The sequence below is a fragment of the Rhinatrema bivittatum genome, chromosome 7, assembly GCF_901001135.1.
Source record: "Rhinatrema bivittatum chromosome 7, aRhiBiv1.1, whole genome shotgun sequence".
NCBI lineage: Eukaryota > Metazoa > Chordata > Amphibia > Gymnophiona > Rhinatrematidae > Rhinatrema > Rhinatrema bivittatum.
Window position 1 is genome coordinate 50558281 of NC_042621.1, and position 18472 is coordinate 50576752.

The 18472-nt window shown below is 44.5% G+C and overlaps 1 protein-coding gene across 2 annotated transcripts in view; it reads left to right on the plus strand.

Annotated features, from left to right (window-relative positions):
- The window catches only part of CHST8 (carbohydrate sulfotransferase 8), a 556907-nt gene extending 543500 nt beyond the window's left edge, over nt 1-13407 (plus strand). For both annotated transcript variants that reach the window (XM_029608352.1, XM_029608353.1), the window contains exons 3-4: nt 9237-9274; nt 11340-13407. In XM_029608352.1, the coding sequence (XP_029464212.1) occupies nt 9237-9274; nt 11340-12482 (1181 nt within the window). In that variant the 3' untranslated portion in view covers nt 12483-13407. The remainder of the gene's footprint in view (nt 1-9236; nt 9275-11339) is intronic.
- Nucleotides 13408-18472: the final 5065 nt, after the last annotated feature.

Sequence of the window (18472 nt, forward strand, 5' to 3'; positions counted from 1 at the left end):
GTTGGGTGATCAATGAATTGAATTGGGGCACTGGTTTTTGGCACTGGTGATTCATACAGGAGTTTCCTTGGGTGGGGGTGGGGGGGGGTGAGTACTAGGCGGTAAACTCTAAGAGGTCGATATTGAAAGGGTTTGCCCAGGTAACAAAATCTAAGATTTGAATATTTGCTACCCTCCACACTGTCCAGCTAAATATTTTCCAGGTGAACTCATTTCCTGCACAAAATTTAGCCGGATAAAAAGAGGCAGTGATGGAGATTGTCCGGGAGGGGGGAGGGCGCATTCTAAATTTCAGCCGATGAGCACTGATATTCAGCGCTTTCCCCCCGCTAAAGTTAGCCAGGTAGATCTGCTCAGCAAAATCCCTATCCTAAAGTTACCTGGATAACAGTATCCAAGTGTATTCAGTGGATCGCTTCTCCGAGTACGTTCTGCTGAAGGTCCAAATAGCTTTACCCAGTGCTACCTTTCCCACTCGCTGGCCAGCTGAATATCGACCTCTAAGAGGGTCATTTTCCAAAACCTTTTATGCAAGTGAACAGCCGTTTACCTATCTAAAAAGCCCCGCTTTTTGGGCTGGGAGGGGCAGTCTTTTGCCTGCATCGAAAAAAGGGTGGGGGGGTTAGTTCGGGGAGGGAAAGAATGTGCAGGGCTTTTATTTTGAAAATATGCTTGCAGTTCCGTGTTTAATTTTAAAAATTGCCCCTGAGGATGATAAACTGGGCTAGAATCTGGTTGAGCGATAGGCAACATAGGGCCATGAAATGCAGAGTTTACTTTTAGGAAATGGAGGTTAACAGTGGAGTGCCTCGGGGAGCATTCTCAGTGCCATTGTGGTCCATATTTTAATAAGTGATATTGCAGACGAACTAGAAGGAATGGTTTGTCTTTTTTTTTTTTTTTACAGGTGATGATAAGATTTGCAACAGGTGGGGACGCTCCAGATAGAGTAGAAAAAATGAGGAGTGAGCTGGAAAGGTTTGAAAAGTGGGTGTGTTTGGCAGCTAAATTGTCATGCAAAGTTTGGCAGTTAAGACTGAATGCATTTGGAGTGCAAAATTCCAAGGGAGCAACACATGACAGGGGGCAGAGGTACTAATGTGTATCAAATAGGAGAGAGATTGCAGCCTGATTTTATCTGATGATGTCAAGGCTGCAAAATAGACCAACAAGGCAGTAGCTAATGCCAGAGGAATACTGGGCTGGCTAGGAAGAGATATTAGTAAAAGACAGGAGATGATGATGATGCCCATGTACAAGTAATTGGTGAGGCCTCATTTAGACTACTGCGTCCATTTCTGGGGGCCAAATTTCCACAAGGACAAAGACAGAGTAGATGGACTTCCAGTTATGCTCTGAGGTGAACAGGTACGTCTGTCTGAGCTCCCATGGGGCCTACTTATTTTTTTTATTTGCATCCTGTGAAGTTGCGTTCTTTGGGCAGCTATGGCTTTGTCGAAAAACTCCAGTCAGCGTTCTCTTCCTGACTTGTGGTCAAAAAGGCGTTCTAAACTACGAAAGTTGCCGCGAGGAAGATCGTCGGATTGCGCTTCCTCCACCGCATTTCCCACTTCAAACACAGGATTCAGAGGAGGATCTTATCACTGCCGTTGGTGGACCCGATCAGGTCTCAGATCTCCTGGAAGCCTTCACAACGCGGATTACTCGACTTGGTATATTAGTCGATAAAATTGCGTAGTTGGTCGAGACCGTTCAGGAGCATGGTGGCCGGCTTGACGATGCTGAGACCCGCATTTCTGATTTAGAGGACTCGCTTACCTCAGTCAAAGTGGAGACATTGGAGCGACAACATTTAACAGCTGCAAGCAAGTTAGACGAAAATCGTTCGCTGTGCAATAACATTCACATACTTGGCCTCCCAGAGAAGACCGAGGGTAAAGATGCAGCCCATTTTGTTGCTCACTGGCTGCCCCAGCTTCTTGGCCTAGATTGCAAAGATGGCGCCTTAAAAGATCGACTGCACGCATCATGTTGCAGTGCCGCAGCCGGCCAGAGGTCAGCTATCTAGAGTTCTGATTGCTCGTCTTCATAACTTCACGGACAAACAGAAGATCCTGTGTTCGGCCAGAGAAGTGGGCTCACTCTCCCATGTGGGTGCCAAAATCATGATCTTTCTCTCCTGAGCTACAAAAGCAGTGGCAGTCGTTCCAGGCCACTAAGCGGAATTTGAGTCACCTGGGCGTTTCATACGCCCTATTGTTTCCTGCCAAGCTCAAAGTTACTATGGATAACAAAGTGGTAATCTCTTCACCTAAAGAGGCAGAGGTGCTTGTAAAAGAGATTAAAAACCTTGAACCTCTCTCCTAGACTGGTTCTCTGTTTTTTATTTTTGTACATCCCTATGAAGAGGATCTCTAGAGCTCATACTTTGTTCATTTCCTTTGCTTGGGTCCCGTACTTGCGTTCCTGTACTTTTAGTGTATTTTGGAAGTTCTACTTTTTTCATTTTTCTCAGCCACCCATGTATCGTCTTTTTATTTGTACTATTTTTGGAGTGATTTATGTCTGGTCAGTGACCGACTGCTGAGTGCGGCTGCTCTAGTGGCGGTCGGTCTGTTATTTTTTATTTTTTATTCTGTTGTTGCACCACTTATTGAGCTGCACACACGCTGTGCTGTAGACTATTGGTGGACTGTTTTTATCTCCAGCTTGTGAAGGTCCTTCATTGGTGTCCTGAGAGTCCTTTATTTCTTACCACTGCCTTTTCTTGGACATTGACTAGCTGGACATTATTTCCCTCTATTGGACTTTTTATTATTTGCAGTTCTTGCTGTTGTCTTTCTTTTACTGGGTGGCTCCTTATTTTTCTTTTCTGAGGTGGTTTGGGATGTCTTGGCGAGGTTTGTTTTGGGGTCTCCGGTCCCGATTAGTTTCCCACCGGGGTGGGTTCCGACCTAGCAATTGTTGGGGGTTTGAGTTTACCTGGGCGACTAGATTGGGGTAGATTTTTCCTCTGTTGTATTTTTGGGAAGTCTGGATAGCTTTTATAGTTCCTGATTGGGTTGGCCCTCTTTGGGTATTTGTAGCTTGGGGAATCTTTTTGGGGGTTTTGGGTGGTTTTCATGTTGTGGCTGTTTTGGGGTTTTTCCTTAGGAATTTGGGTAATGATGGCACATGCATCCGACCACCTGGCAATTTTTTGCTGTTGAGTTTCACTCAGGGGACTTGGTTTCTTTTTTGGCTGTTGTTTCATAATCTATCAATCTGGTGGTACCTTTATGATTTGAGACTGGGGGCTTTTTTTTTTATCTTCCTTGGTATTGGCTTATATCTTTTATATGATTATACATCTGACTTCATGATGTTTGTGATTAAGTGCCTTTCTCTCAATGTTCGGGGTATCTCTTTACCTGTTAAATGGAAGCGGATTTTAGAATGGGCTAAAAGTAATAAAGTGCAGATTTTGCTTCTGCAGGAAACACATTTCACCAATGTTTATCATGAGAATTTAAAAATGGGTGGGTTGGCGATATTTATTATTCCTCCTTTAACTCTAAAAATCGGGGTGTTTGTATTTTAATTGCCAAGGCGCTACCTCTGGTGGGTCACAGGAGTTTTCAGGACCCTGAGGGGCGTTATGTCATTTTGGATTGGTCTCTCTATAATGATGTTTACTTTAGTAAGCATGTACGGTCCTAATTAAGATCGAGGTGTTTTATAAGAAGTTATTGGACATTATTATCTCCCTGGGTTGGGAAAAAATTGCATAGATGGGGACTGGAACATTGGTATGGATCACTTCTTAGATCACATGACTCCCCTCGTTTAACTAAGCCCGGGTTTGTACATGGGGACTTGGTAACCTCTCTCACTTCTAGACATCTGGAGAACTTACCATGGGCATCAGAGGGATTAGACCTATTATTCTCCCAGACACAAGTCATATAGCTGGATTGATTACTTTCTCTGTTTCCTTTCTTGTTAATATTTATTTTATTTATTATTTTTATATACTGATATTTGATCTCAATTGAGATATCACATTGGTTTACATTCAGGTACTATAGGTATTTCTCTATCCCCAAAGGGCTTACAATCTAAGTTTTTGTACCTGAGGCAATGGAGGGTAAAGTGACTTGCCCAAGGTCACAAGGAGCAACAGTGGGACTCGAACCCTGGTCTCCTGGTATATAGTCCACTGCTCTAACCACTAGGCTATTCCTAAGGGAGGCTAGGCACAAGGGAGGGTGTGCCATCCTCCCTTGTACTATTCTGACCACAACGCAGTTCAGGTGGTTCTTAACCCAGTGGATACTTGCTGGAGTACTCCTAGGTAGCATTTTAATCCTTCCCTTCTTAGGAACTTAGATTTTTTGAAACTGGTAACTACTGTGGTTAGAGAATTAAATGAGCATAACCCTGAAACTGATCCTCCGTTGGGAGACTCTTAAGGCCTGCTTGTGAGGCCCATTATTAGCTATGCAATTCACATCCAGAGGGAGCACTGGGGTAAGGTTGCTAATTTGCTGTCTAGGATTGGGCAGTTGGAGGCTCAAATAAGAGGAACTGTCTGGCTAAAACATATAAAAAACTTGAGGAGTCTAGGCATGAACTTAGCTCTTTGGAAACTAGCAAGATTGAAAAGGCCCTTAAGTATACGAAACTAAGTTATTATGAACATGGGGATAGGGCAGGTGATTTATTGGCTAGAGCTGTGAAGAAGAAGTGAGGTGTTGCCCATCTCTCCCAGTTATAAGATTTGCAAGGTTCACTTGTAGTCAATCCCAGTGGTATTGAACAGCTAATGGTGCAGTATCTTTCTGCTTTGTACTCTGCACATGCTCCTTGTGATGGGTTGAACTTACAGGGGTTTCTTGGTGATATAGATCTTCCAATGCTTGGTGAGGTACAGCGAGAAATGTTGGTAGCGCCTATTACTTTATTAGAAATACAGGTGGCTATCCAGGCACTTCCTTAGGGGAAATGTCCAAACCCTGATGGATATCCCATAGACTTTTTCAAGAAGTGTGTTAGGATTCGTGGGTTTCGTGGACCCTTGCTTGGCCTGAGGTGGAGGTTGATGCTACAGGTCCTCACCATCGGGAGGCAAGGTCAGCTGCAGCAGGGACACAACTATAGTTCAGTAGAGAGAACGACCTGCGTCACTGCCACTTGATCGCAGGTACCTGCACTGAAATATACTATGAGGCACCCTGAACAGTGGGACGGAAAGGTACAGTTCGGAGGAGTCACAGTACTTAGGCAGGACTGAAGATACATTGTACCAGAGAAGGAACCTCCAATGCAGAGGTGCGCTAGGCAAGCCCTGAGGAGCGGGGAGCATGGAGTCAGGATCTCTGAAGGAGTAATGCAGAGATTGTCCCAAGGGGCGGGACAGCGTAGCAACAGAGTTTCTGATGTGATAACGTAGGGGCTGCCCCGAGGAGCTGGGAAGCGCAGAGTCAAGTCTCTGGTGTAGTGACGTAGACTGCCCCGAGGAGCGTGGAAGTGTAGAGTCAAAGTCTCTGATGGAGTGACGTAGAGGCTGCCCCAAGGAGCGAGGACACATAGAGTCAAAGTCTCCGGTGTGGTAAGGTAGAGACTGCCCCAAGGAGCGGGGGAGTGTAAACATGGGATCTCTGATAGGCAATGCTGAGGCTACCCCCGAGGAGCAGAGAAGCGAGCCGGCAGGATCTCTGGTGAGGAGCGCAGGAGCTACCCCAAGGAGCAGGGAAGCCTGGAGACCAGGTCTCCTGAAAGGAAGCGCAAGCATGCCCCCCAGGAGCGGGTACCCGAGCCAGAGTCCAGATCAGCAGAGAGAAATCCAAGGCAGCATCCAGAGAGACAGTGAGACAGGAATAAGCACCAGTGAGGTGAAGGAACTTGTTGCCAAGTCAGTTTGCATAGGCCAAAGGAAGTGCTTAAGTATCCCAAGGTAATGATGTCATCAGTCAGGGACGGCCCAGGGGGTTCCCTCCATTGGCCCTTTAAATAGAGAACAGATGGCACGCACGAACCTAGGAAGGCCCGGAGTCGGAGCGTGGGCCGGCGGCATCCCAGCCACCATGTGAAGCAAGGAGGACCAGGAACAGCACGGCGACAATGGCTGGCCAGAGCCACAAGTTCATCTAGAGTGGAGGGCCAGGCATGGCAGGATGAGAGTTGAGTCAACTGCGGCCGCCTGCGGCCAACGGTCATAACAAAGTGCTTCAAGGATTTGTCTCCCTTTTTATTGTCCTTATATAATAGTGCTGGGCTGACTGTCTCCTCTCTGGGAACTCTGGGAGATGCCAATATCTCCCTCATTTATAAGGCAGGAAAGGATGCAGCTGACCCTACCGCCCCATATCATTGTTGAATTCGGACTTAAAAATGTTAGCCAAAATTTTACAGCTCTGCCTGGAAACTGTTCTTCCCTTCATGATCCATCCAGATCAAACTGGTTTTATTAAGGGCCGTGTCTCCACAGCTAATACACGGCGTTTGTTCAGTATTATGCATTTATCTAGAAAATCGGGAAAAATGGGGCTCATTACCTCTCTAGTCGCAGAAAAATCGTTGGACCATATATCATGGTCTTATCTGAGATGTGCAGTTATGGGAATGTTTTTATAATGGGTGGATGCCATGTACGAAGCTCCTCGAGCCCTTCTAATTAATGGTGGGTCCCCCTTTTTTTCTATTGCCCAGAATACACAGCAGATATGCCCATTATCTTCCCTGCTTTTTGGCCTCACTATAGAGCTTTTGGCTGCCCTTATTCGACAGCACCCGGATATTAGGGGTCTCCAGTTTGGAGCTACTACATATACTATTTCCCTCTATGCAGACGATGTTCTGATTTTCATGTCCAATCCACGGCCACCTTGGGGAATTTTGGTATTCTTTCTGGTTATAAGGTCAATTACAACAAGTCAGAGATTTTCCCTTTGGGCCCTCATGCGGTGATCCCCCCATATATGGCTGAGTTTCGTGTTGTCCTGGAAGGGTTCTTCTACCTGGGGATTTTTATTCCTAGGGATATGGGTAGTCTTTTTTTTCTAAAAATTATGATAATCTGCTAGCCCAGACTAAGGCAAAGCTGCAAAAATGGACGCGTTTGCCAATTTCCTGGGCTGGGCACATTAATCTTATTAAAATGGTTACATTTCCTAAATTTTTATACTTATTCCAACATGTCCCCTGTGATATCTCTGCTAAGATTTTTGACTCCCTCCATGGTATGATATTCCAATTTATATGGAATTATCGTTGACCACATATTTGATTCAGCCAGGTGTGGCTCCCTAAGAGGCAAGGGGGGATGGCACTTCCCAATTTCAGAATATATTACTGGGCCATCAGTCTTTTGGCGCTTAAAGTCTGGATCATGCATCTAGAGGCAGGGTGGTGTCCTCTTGAACAATTACAGTCTGATATTGTTGATTTAACAATGTTTCCATTCCTATCACATATATCTCTGTTACGCCGTAAGGTATCTTAGAATAGCCAAAAACTTGCACATATTCTTAAGATCTGGCAACAAGTATCAGGATACTTGTGGCTAGAGGCAAAGTCACTATCTCTTTTGGCCCCTATTTATGGGAACTCTCTTGTGTCCGGTCTTACATTCTCTCTAGCTTTTAAGGAATGGAGAGACTGTGGCCTCCATAATTTGCTTTTAGTTGTGGGAGGATGGGAGGTTTCAAACTTTTGATGCCCTTAGTTCTGAATTTGACCTCCCTGCATCCACGCATGTCAATTATCTACAACTTAGGTCTGCTCTTTCTACTTTACTTGATCTACATACACCTCAATCTGAGTCTAATGTGTTGCAGAAATATTTGACAGTCCCTGATGCATATGCTAAAGATACCACGCTTCTCTACTTGGGCATACTTCAAGGGAAGGCAGGCACTACGACTTCACAAGGTTTAATTGATTGATGGAATGTAGACCTGGGAGTCACTTTTACTGCTCAAACATGGAGGCTTATTTGATCTACTGCTCGTAGCAGTTCTATATGTCAACATTAAATTGAACTTATGGTCTCTTGTTTCATAGAACCTACCGTATGCCAGTATTTTATTTGACCCTCTTCCCTTGGAGAGGCTGTGGTGAGCGTGGAACCTATTTGCATATGTGATGGTAGTGTGTTGGGGTACAATGCTTTTGGCGTAGAGTATTTGAGGAAATTGAAGATATCATTAATTCTCCTATCTATGTCTTCCCGGTGCTAGGTTTGTTGGGGTGATGGGAAGGTTCATTGATACCTAGGAAATTTAGACATTTAGTGGACCATTTACTGTTAGCTGCCCGATTTACTATAGCCTCATTTTGGAAGAGAAATCCATCACTGGCACAAACAAGTGCAAACCATTGCGGATCTTGAGCGCTTTGGGATATGAGTTGTTTAAATATGATGTGATCTGGAGTCCTTATCACAAATATTTAGTTGATACTGTGTTATCTGATTAAGAGCTCCTTGGTGAATATCTTCTTTTATGTTTTACCTATACTCTTCATATTCTGTACTCTGTGTCTGACTCTCAATGATTGTATGATACAGATCTCCAATCTGCTGCCATCTGGTTGGATCATATTTTGTTTATCACATACTTGTATGTCATTGTTTCTTTGTGCCATGAAAATTCATAAATAAAGAGTTTAAAAAAAAATACAGAGTAGATGTAGTACAGAAGAAGGATACCCAAAATGGTGCACCAAAAGCCCAATGAAATGAAACTTAAAGACCTAATTATGCATACCGCAGAGGGGAAGGAATATGATAGTATGTTTCAGTAGAATGGTAGTTCTAGAACAAGGAGCCACAATGTGAGAATCTAAGGAGGTAGACTGATGGGGGTGATGGATAAATGCAACAGCCTCCCATGGAATGCAGTGGGGACAAAAATGGAATCAGAGTTCAAGAAAGTAAGGGGCATGCACAGAGTTGTGAGGATGTGAAGTTAAAGCAAGCGGTCAGGTGAACTTGGGGGGGTATTGTGACAGGAAGGGCCAACTAGATGGGCCTTATCATTTTTGTCTGCTGTGATATTCTGTATATACTTGTATCATTTTGTCACCTACTATGCATGTGGTACAAAATGAAAATACCAAATATTTCACTTAAATGCATATGCCACGCAGCGTAAGAAAAGCATGAATAAGTGATTCTTTGCAGTGCTAATAGTTTAAAAAAAAACAACACTGTTAATAGTTTGTTTACAGCACATTATTAACTGTCACAATATAAGTGGCGCCAGATAGTAATTTTCTGCATTTTTCCTTTTTAGGTCTAAGATTTAATATTGGACTACAGTCACCAAAAAAGGTATGTTCTGTGGTGATGAATGGAAAGAGAATGCACCGAAGTGTTTCTGTAAAGCTGCATTTTATCATCTGTCTGTGGGAAAGGAATTACAGAGCCTGGCTTGCTAATAGAAGTCAGTGTATTGTACTACGGCATTATTTTAGGAAAATGGAAAGATATATCAAAGTCTATACCCTAGGGCGCAAGTTGTACTTATTACTGTCTGAGTTTGATCATCCATAAATACTTGGTTTCATAGTGGATGGCTAAATTGCAAATTAGTAGAAGATACAGTAAAAAAAAAGAACCCCGGCATATTCATTTTGTATGTGTGTGTGTGTGTATATGAGTATGTATGTGTGTGAAGAGTTAAAAGGTTTGAAGTCTTTTGTTCACTCACAATACAGGACAGCAATATTGCTCCATCTACCGGATGCCAAGCCCTTCGCAAGGCTATTTACAGCACAATTATTTGCTTCCATTGAAGGAAGAAATCCTGTGCCTGTTGGAAATGTTTCTTACCATTTATTTATTTATTGTCTTACATTTATTATTTACCTAATTGCAAACATAACCCAGGCAAGGAACAAGCTCAATAAAACGCAACATAATCCTTGAATATAAAAAATAATACAATAATACAATAATAAATGATAACTCATATAAAATTTCAAATTATTATAATAGCAATACAAGATAAATTCTGCCTTTCTGGGAAAAGGCATTGACTGCTATGCTTATGTCAGGGTGGCGGTCTTTTTGCAACTTTTTACCTGGGGGTGCAAAGAAAAGCAAAGGTACCTCATCATGGACGCAGAGCGTGGAATATCTGATCTGTCCCTCATTTTCAGCTTGTCATTGTTAATCCTGGATTTATATTATCCAGGGTTATGCCTCAGTGGCAACCCAACATTAGCACAGACCCCTTATGCCCTTTTTATCATTTCAAAAGGAGTTTTTAATTGTACCAGTAGGGGCGAGATTTAATCCATGCATGAACTTAAACTTGGCCATTCAGTTTCCCACAAAGGACAAAAAATTGGTCAGGTAGTAGAGCATAGCAAACAAGTTAAATTTCTCGAGAAATGTAATAGAGTATGCAACCTTATACAGTGGACCCTTGACTTACGAACTCAATTCGTTCCAGAGGGCTGGTTGTAACTCAAGACTGTTTTTTTCCATAAGAAATAATGGAAATACCCATATTGCATTCCAAACCTCCCAAAGCACCCCTTACCTAACATTTTCATAATAAAAAAGGGTTGTATAATGTGAATAATTACCAGAAACACCTATACTTTTCCTAGTGTACTCACCAAAAAGTTATAAAATGTGCCTAGCCTACCAGAAACAACAATTTCATACTGTACTCACCATTCAAGTTGACATCTTTGGCTTGCAGGAAGGGAGGAGGGGGAGGATTCCCCCTCCCCACCCCCTCAGTCCAGTAGAAAAGGGTCAGACCCTTTGAGCAGGTTTAGGAAGTAAGCTTGCAAGATGAAGCTGTTTGCATGTGAAACAACTTCATCCTGCTCCTTTGGGCTTTAGCTGCATTATAATTGGCCTTCACTGGGGCAGAAATTATTAAGTTTGCTCCCCGTCCATTGCTTCTTTTTGTAGGGTCTCTGACAGAGGTGGCAAACTCCGGTCCTCGAGAGCCACATACAGGCCTGGTTGTCTGGATTTACATAATGAATATGCATAATATAGATTTGCATACAATGGAGGCAGTGTATGCAAATCTATCTCATACATGTGTATTGTGGATATCCTGAAAACCAGGCCTGTCTGTAGCTCTTGAGGACTGAAGTTGGCCACCCTTGGTATACAAAAATGTAATAATTAGTTGGGTCTTTTGTCTCAAAGTGGATTCCTGGGAATTTTGTATTTTGATGACAATTTCCAACAGGAGCAGAGGAAACACAATGTTCAGCGTGGATGCAATGTGTGTGTGATCAACATTACTTCATTTCAGAGTTTAGCCAATGTTCAATTGAGATGAATAGGCATCACTACAATTTCTCATTTTAAGTTGTTAACAGTAAATACCTTCTGCATGAACAATGTGTCATGTCTTTCCTCTTAGGACTGTACATCAAGCAATCAAGATGGGAAAATAATGGGAAACACTGCTGACAAATTACTGATTAGAAACCAGGCGGAATCCCCTCACCCACCATACCAGCTGCCAACTAAATTCCAGAGCTCAAACAGGAGACAAAGAAACGTCGTTTTTCTGATGAAAGATAATGAGAAAAAAGGCATTGAAATGAATCCTATTAGACCTCACAAACGGAGAAAAAGGATTCTGATTAAAAAGAGCCCTATCCTAATTGCTATGAACAGCTCCACTGTCACCCTCTCCAGGCTGGTTGATCACAGCAACAATAGTTGGAAAAGGCTCTACCAAATACAAAGAGGAAGGAAGAAGTTAATGCAAGATGTGTGTTCAAAATACAAGAGTAACAGCAGAAGAGTAATCACTCCTTATCATGTTTCTAGAATTTTTGTCGAGGATAAACACCAAATTTTGTACTGTGAAGTACCAAAAGCTGGCTGCTCTAATTGGAAACGAGTCCTAATGGTTCTTAATGGATTAGCTTCCTCCACTAATGATATACAGCACAACACAGTTCATTATGGAAATTACTTGAGAAGGTTGGATGGCTTTGATCGAAAAGGGATCTCCCAGAGACTCAACACTTACACTAAAATGCTCTTCATCCGGGAGCCTTTTGAGAGGTTAGTATCTGCTTTTCGAGACAAGTTTGAGCACGCAAACAATTACTATCATCCCGTATTTGGCAAAGCCATCATTTCAAAATATCGCCGAAATGCAACAAGGGAAGCTCTGAGGACAGGGTCTGGAGTGCAGTTTAAGGAGTTCATTCAGTATCTCCTAGATGTTCATAAGCCAGTGGGCATGGACATTCATTGGGATCACGTCAGCAGGCTGTGCAGTCCGTGTTTGATAGACTATGACTTTATCGGAAAATTTGAAAGTATGGAGGAAGATGCAGACTTTCTGCTCCATTTGATCAGTGCACCCCACAACCTGACATTCCCTCGATTTAAAGACAGGCATTCCAATGAAGAGCGAACAACAAATAAAATTACCCAGCAATATTTTGCACAGCTATCGTCTTCTGAAAGACAAAGGACTTATGATTTTTATTATATGGATTATCTGATGTTCAATTACTCAAAACCTTTTGAGGATTTATATTGACTTAATAAGGAAGCTAGCTGTATTGTATTTTCATTTCTGTGGGATATAGTTTGATGATCTTGGTTCAGTGATGCCCTTAAGCACCTCATTTTCATCTCGCATTTTCTAAAAGTAATCTACAAATTCAAGTTTTCTTTCACCTTGTTTATATATAAAAGCAATGCTATGAAGTGGAGTTGGTTGGGGGGGAGCCAAAAAAAAATGTAATACTGTTTATATACAGTTTGGCACTTTTAAAAGCCATTTAAAAAGACAAGTTCCCCAAAAGTCTCAGTCCATTAAGGAGAAAGACATAATGTATTTATCATGGACTTGGATGGTTGCTTGGTACTATTACCAGCTCATAGATGGGTTAATTAAAATGCATATCAATGGCAGCAAAAATATATATATATATGTTTGAAGAACATGGAACATAAACAATGTAGAATAATTATTGGTAGCTATATTTCAACTGCTTCCTTCATCAAACCATATACCTTAACACTTCTCTGTTATTTTTAGCGTCTCAGAAATTAATACTTTTTAAGATTGAGTTATTTTCCTTCATAGTTTAAAAATATTTAGATACGTGCTTTCAGTGAGGTGAATAGGGTTCCACATCTGGCAGCCTTGCAATTTTACAAGTATAAGGGGATTTTAGTATTTTATTTTGTTTTAACCATGGAGTTTCGCAGTTCCTGTTCACAGTGACCAAAAAATGTCTTGCCCCCTGCCAACTGTTGGGTAGCGTATTGAGGTCCTCGCTCTGTTTTTCTGCATCAGGGGTCACACCCAGGGTAGCTGGCGGTTTGGTTGGCAATCCAGGCCCTTGAGCTGAATGCATAGAGAGTGAACTCTCATCCTCCCTCGTGGTCCCCACAGCGCATAGGGTGCAGGCACTTTGGGGCGGATTTTCAGACTCCGCGAATAGGCCTACTTTTGTTTGCGCTCCAGGCGCAAACAAAAGTACGCTGGATTTTAGTAGATACGCGCGGAGCCGCGCGTATCTGCTAAAAACCTGGATCAGCGCGCGCAAGGCTATCGATTTTGTATAGCCGGCGCGTGCCGAGCCGCGCAGCCTACCCCCGTTCCCTCCGAGGCCGCTCCGAAATCGGAGCGGCCTCGGAGGGAACTTCCTTTTGCCCTCCCCTCACCTTCCCCTCTCTTCCCCTACCTAACCCACCCACCCGGCCCTGTCTAAGCCCCCCCCTTACCTTTGTCGGGGGATTTACGCCTCCCAGAGGGAGGCGTAAATCCCCACGCGTCAGCAGGCCTCCTGCGCGCCGGGACGCGACCTGGGGGCGGGTCCGGAGGGCGCGGCCACGCCCCGGGCCGTAGCCACGCCCCCGGGCCCGCCCCTGGAACGCTCCTGACACGCCCTGAAAACGCCGCGCGGTTCGGGCCCGCCCCCCGACATGCCCCCCGACACGCCCCCTCCGAAAACCCCGGGACTTACGCGAGTCCCGGGGCTCTGCGCGCGCCGGTAGGCCTATGTAAAATAGGCTTACCGGCGCGCAGGGCCCTGCTCGCCTAAATCCGCCCGGTTTTGGGCGGATTTAGGCGAGCAGGGCTCTGAAAATCCGCCCCTATGGGGTTAGGGCATTGTGAGAAGTTGTGCGCTGCCGCTGCATATATTAAACCTTTCTGGTGCTTAAATAGAGTCATTTAGTTTCAGGTGCTTATCCGGTGCCTTTCACACACTGTATATTGTAGATTTAAAAAAAAAAAAAAAAAAAAAGAAGTTTATAGTTCATTATTATTCACAATCTAGGCAAGTCCATACAAACTAAACATTTAACTGCTTTGTTTGAGTTTTTAAAGAAAATTCTAACATGGAGCAGAATTTTAGTTAATTTAACTGTTTAAGAGTTACAAATATTTAAAAAATCTAACTTTGACATATATAAAGTAGTGCAAACAATGCACATGAACTGTTTTAATAATAACATTTTAGCACTGCAACAATATTTTTGTACTTAACTGATCTAGGGCTTCTTTCTTTCTGGAACACTAATGGGCTGCCTCTTGGTCTAGAATCTTCCAGGACATTTGACATCTGCTTGTATCATCGGCATGGCTAGGATTCTCCTTATTCATCGCATGATCATAAATCCATAATTTGGGTCGAGAAACTCCCCCAGAGTAGCACGTATAAGCCCTTTTGAAACCACGGTCATTGTCTCGGTGGCCATCCAGCCAGGCATTCTCTTAGGTAACAAGAGAGCTAGATTGCCAGCTGTGACTTAACTTCCTATCAGCCTATTCTACTACTCAAGGATATTTTAGTCAAAATGTCTGAACATCTCAGAGAGTCCTTCTCACACACCCAGGCAGGCCTTTTGAAATAAGCACACTTTATTGCTCTCCTGTTTTTTCACCATTACTTTTTTCTACTATTTTCTTTCTAGTAGTAGATCTTGTTTATAGTGCACTCCTCCCACAAACACACACACACCCCGTATGCACCCCAACTCTGGTTGCAGAAGTGATATTCAAAGTCTGTAGATTCGTTGCAGCCGATGCGAGGGAATAATTGCAAGAATTTTTTCAAACCGGGTTTGGAGAGTTATTTTTTTACACGCTCTGCTAGCGTCAACCGTACAACACTGGTTGATCCCGACTTTGAGATGTATGCCTTGCAAGACAAGAATTTGTCTGAGTTTCTGCGATTCCCAACCTCTCATTTATGAATCGTGCCTTCAAGATCATGGTTCTTGATGATTTTTTTTTTTTTTTTAAACATTGTTGGGATTGTTTCGGGGGTGGGGGGGGGAGGTGTAAGCGCAGTCTTCAGACCGTCTGCTTTGCATTAATTATCCAAAGAGAAGCCGCTCGTCCTTTCGTTTTGAAACTCCAGGTGGCTGCTCAAGTCGCCGGCGCCTCCTTTATGCGCAGGTCTGTTTCCCGTGACAAATAACAGGGCGGAATCCGGGTGCATCCTCCCCCCCCCCCCCCAACCTAAGTGCAGTAACCCCCCACAACACCACCTCCAAATGTGGGTAAATATGGGTGCATTATGGGACAGGTTTTCAGACAGGCCAAATTTACACTCCTAAATCACCGTCTACCCATGGCTAATTGGGTGAGCAGCGGGGCCCATTGGACATTTTCCTAGAAGTGATGGGAGGAAGAGAAGGCAGCAGCACTTCTCGTTTTGGCTCTCTATTTCAGGAAATGCAAACCAAAATTTGCGGAGCTCTGATTAACAATGTTGGGGGATGGGGGCGGGGGTCTCACACACACCCACACAATATTAAACCGTCCGCATGGGTACAAATGCAGCGGGTAGTTTTTAACCTGTCGGATTTTGCTTTGATTATTGCTGCAGGAAAAAGTAGCAGCAGAGATTTGTGGCACGTTGCCCGGGTAACACAACGCGCCTCCCCCTACCTAACCCCCCCCCCCCCCCCCCCACGAGAACACCTCTGTAATCTGTGGGTAGAAGCAGAAAGTACACGGATCGCAGTCTGCAAATAGCCCCTTTTCCATAGTAAAATGCCGTCTCACCCCCGGAAGTGGCTTGGAGGATTGCCCGCCCCATGATCTGACCCACATCTAATCGACAGCATTGCTGGAGGCCAAGCGGACACGGGGAAAGAGTGTGTCCGTCTGCCTGCTTGCTTTGCGGGGGGTGGGGAGGGCGTTCTTGAGGGCGGGGTGGGAAATAGGAAAGGTTCCTCTTCTACATGGGAGGCAGGGAGAGGGAGCCGAGGGTCGCCGTACCTTGTTTACATCAGCATGAGAAGGGAGGGAGGCTGGAAGTGCACTGTGCAAGGGCAATGTCACCTGCAAAGCCCTGTCTGTCAGGCTCCACATACGTACACACACACACAAGCACACATATACACACTGGTGCACTCATACACAGGCTCTCTCTCTCACACACACACACACACACACATATACACACTGGTGCACTCATACACAGGCTCTCTCACACACACACACAAGCACACATATACACACTGGTGCACTCATACACAGGCTCTCTCTCACACACACACACACAGGCAGGCAAACACACATATAGGCACACATATACACACTGATGCACTCATACACAGGCTCTCTCTCACACACACACACAAGCACACATATACACACTGGTGCACTCATACACAGGCTCTCTCACACACACACACAAGCACACATATACACACTGGTGCACTCATACACAGGCTCTCTCACACACAAGCACACATATACACACTGGTGCACTCATACACAGGCTCTCTCTCACACACACACACACAAGCACACATATTCACACTGGTGCACTCATACACAGGCTCTCTCACACACACACACACACAGGCAGGCAAACACACATATAGGCACACATATGCACACTGATGCACTCATACACAGGCTCTCTCTCTCACACACACACACACACACAGGCAGGCAAACACACATACAGGCACACATATACACACTGGTGCACTCATACACAGGCTCTCTAACACACACACAGGCAGGCAAACACACATACAGGCACACATACTGGTGCACTCATACACAGGCTTTCACACACACACACACACACAGGCAGGCAAACACACATACAGGCACACATATACACACTGGTGCACTCATACACAGGCTCTCTCACACACACACACACACACACAGGCAGGCAAACACACATACAGGCACACATATACACACTGGTGCACTCATACACAGGCTCTCTCACACACTCACACACACACACACACACACACACAGAGCACAGCCAGACCCGTTCTTCAGCCACCACAGGATGGGGTCCACAGCAGCCCCTCTCCTTCTTAGGCTGCAGCTGGATGGGAACCGCAGCCATCACCCTTCAGGCTTCTTCTTCTGGTGTCGGGCAGCCCTGATTGCACGAGCCTAAGTGGGTGGGGGCCGTGGCCCGCCCGTGGCTAGGCCCCCCGTTGTGGATTGCGAACTGGTTGAAAGACAGAAAACAGAGAGCACGGGTTAGCTGGTCCGTTCTCTCAGGGGAGGACAGTGAATAGTGCAGTGCCCCGGGGATCTGGACGGGAACCAGTGTAGCCTGTGTATCAATCGCTATTTAGTGCTCTCTAGAGGTGGGCAACGAGCGATGTCTAATATACTGTCAATGAGGTTTATAGAGAGGCTCCCCAAGTTTCTATAGGTTTATCTTTATTGTTTTATTTTCACTTTTGTTTGATTTTAAAATTTAAACTGGTTATGAAAAAGGCAGCCTGAGCGACGCCGGGCAGTTTTCACCCATGTTGCGTATAGTTGATTAGAGAGCAGTTGAATGCCCTGCTTCTCGCTCGTGCATTCGGAGGAGCAGAAAACGCCTGGGGGCCTGAGTAACGAAAGCCCCGAAGTGAAGTTTTGCAGGGGGAGTGACGTGTTTCACCGCGTTCACCTGCAGAGCTTTCAGCTGGCGCGCCGGCACTTTCTTCGGTCTCGTGTTTTTATTATGCATGTTTTAAGTTCTACCCTGCTTAGAACTGTGGATAGGGCGGGTAACACTTTTTTTTTTTTTTTTAACAAAAACACCTGCATGTGTTGAGGATTTGTCTAGGTTCCTTAAGATATGCAGATTCCTTTTTTTTTTTTTTTACTCTGATATTAGAACATCTAAAGGAATATTCTGTGAACATAAAATGCTTGCCAAAAGTAGTCCAGGTGCCTGCCACTTTTTGCTGACCGCTGGTTCTGATATTAACTAGATAGTGTTTGTCTGGTCAGAATAACTACAGCCCCTATCATGGTAATTTTCAAAAGCCATTGACCCGGGGAGAAAATGGCTGTTTTGAATATTTCCAATCCCAACCCAGGATGTGTAGGGGAATCAATAACACACGAGTATCCAGGAACAGGGGTGTTCACAGGGTGAGGGAAGAGGGCGACAGGCGTAGCTCAGGGGAGGGAAATAACACGCCTGGATTGCAGTTTCAAATCCGCATTCGTTATTTCAGAGGGGACAAAAAATACCCAAGGGAAAAATCAGGCCCAGACGTCCACGGCTACTTTCCCCCCTCCCCCAG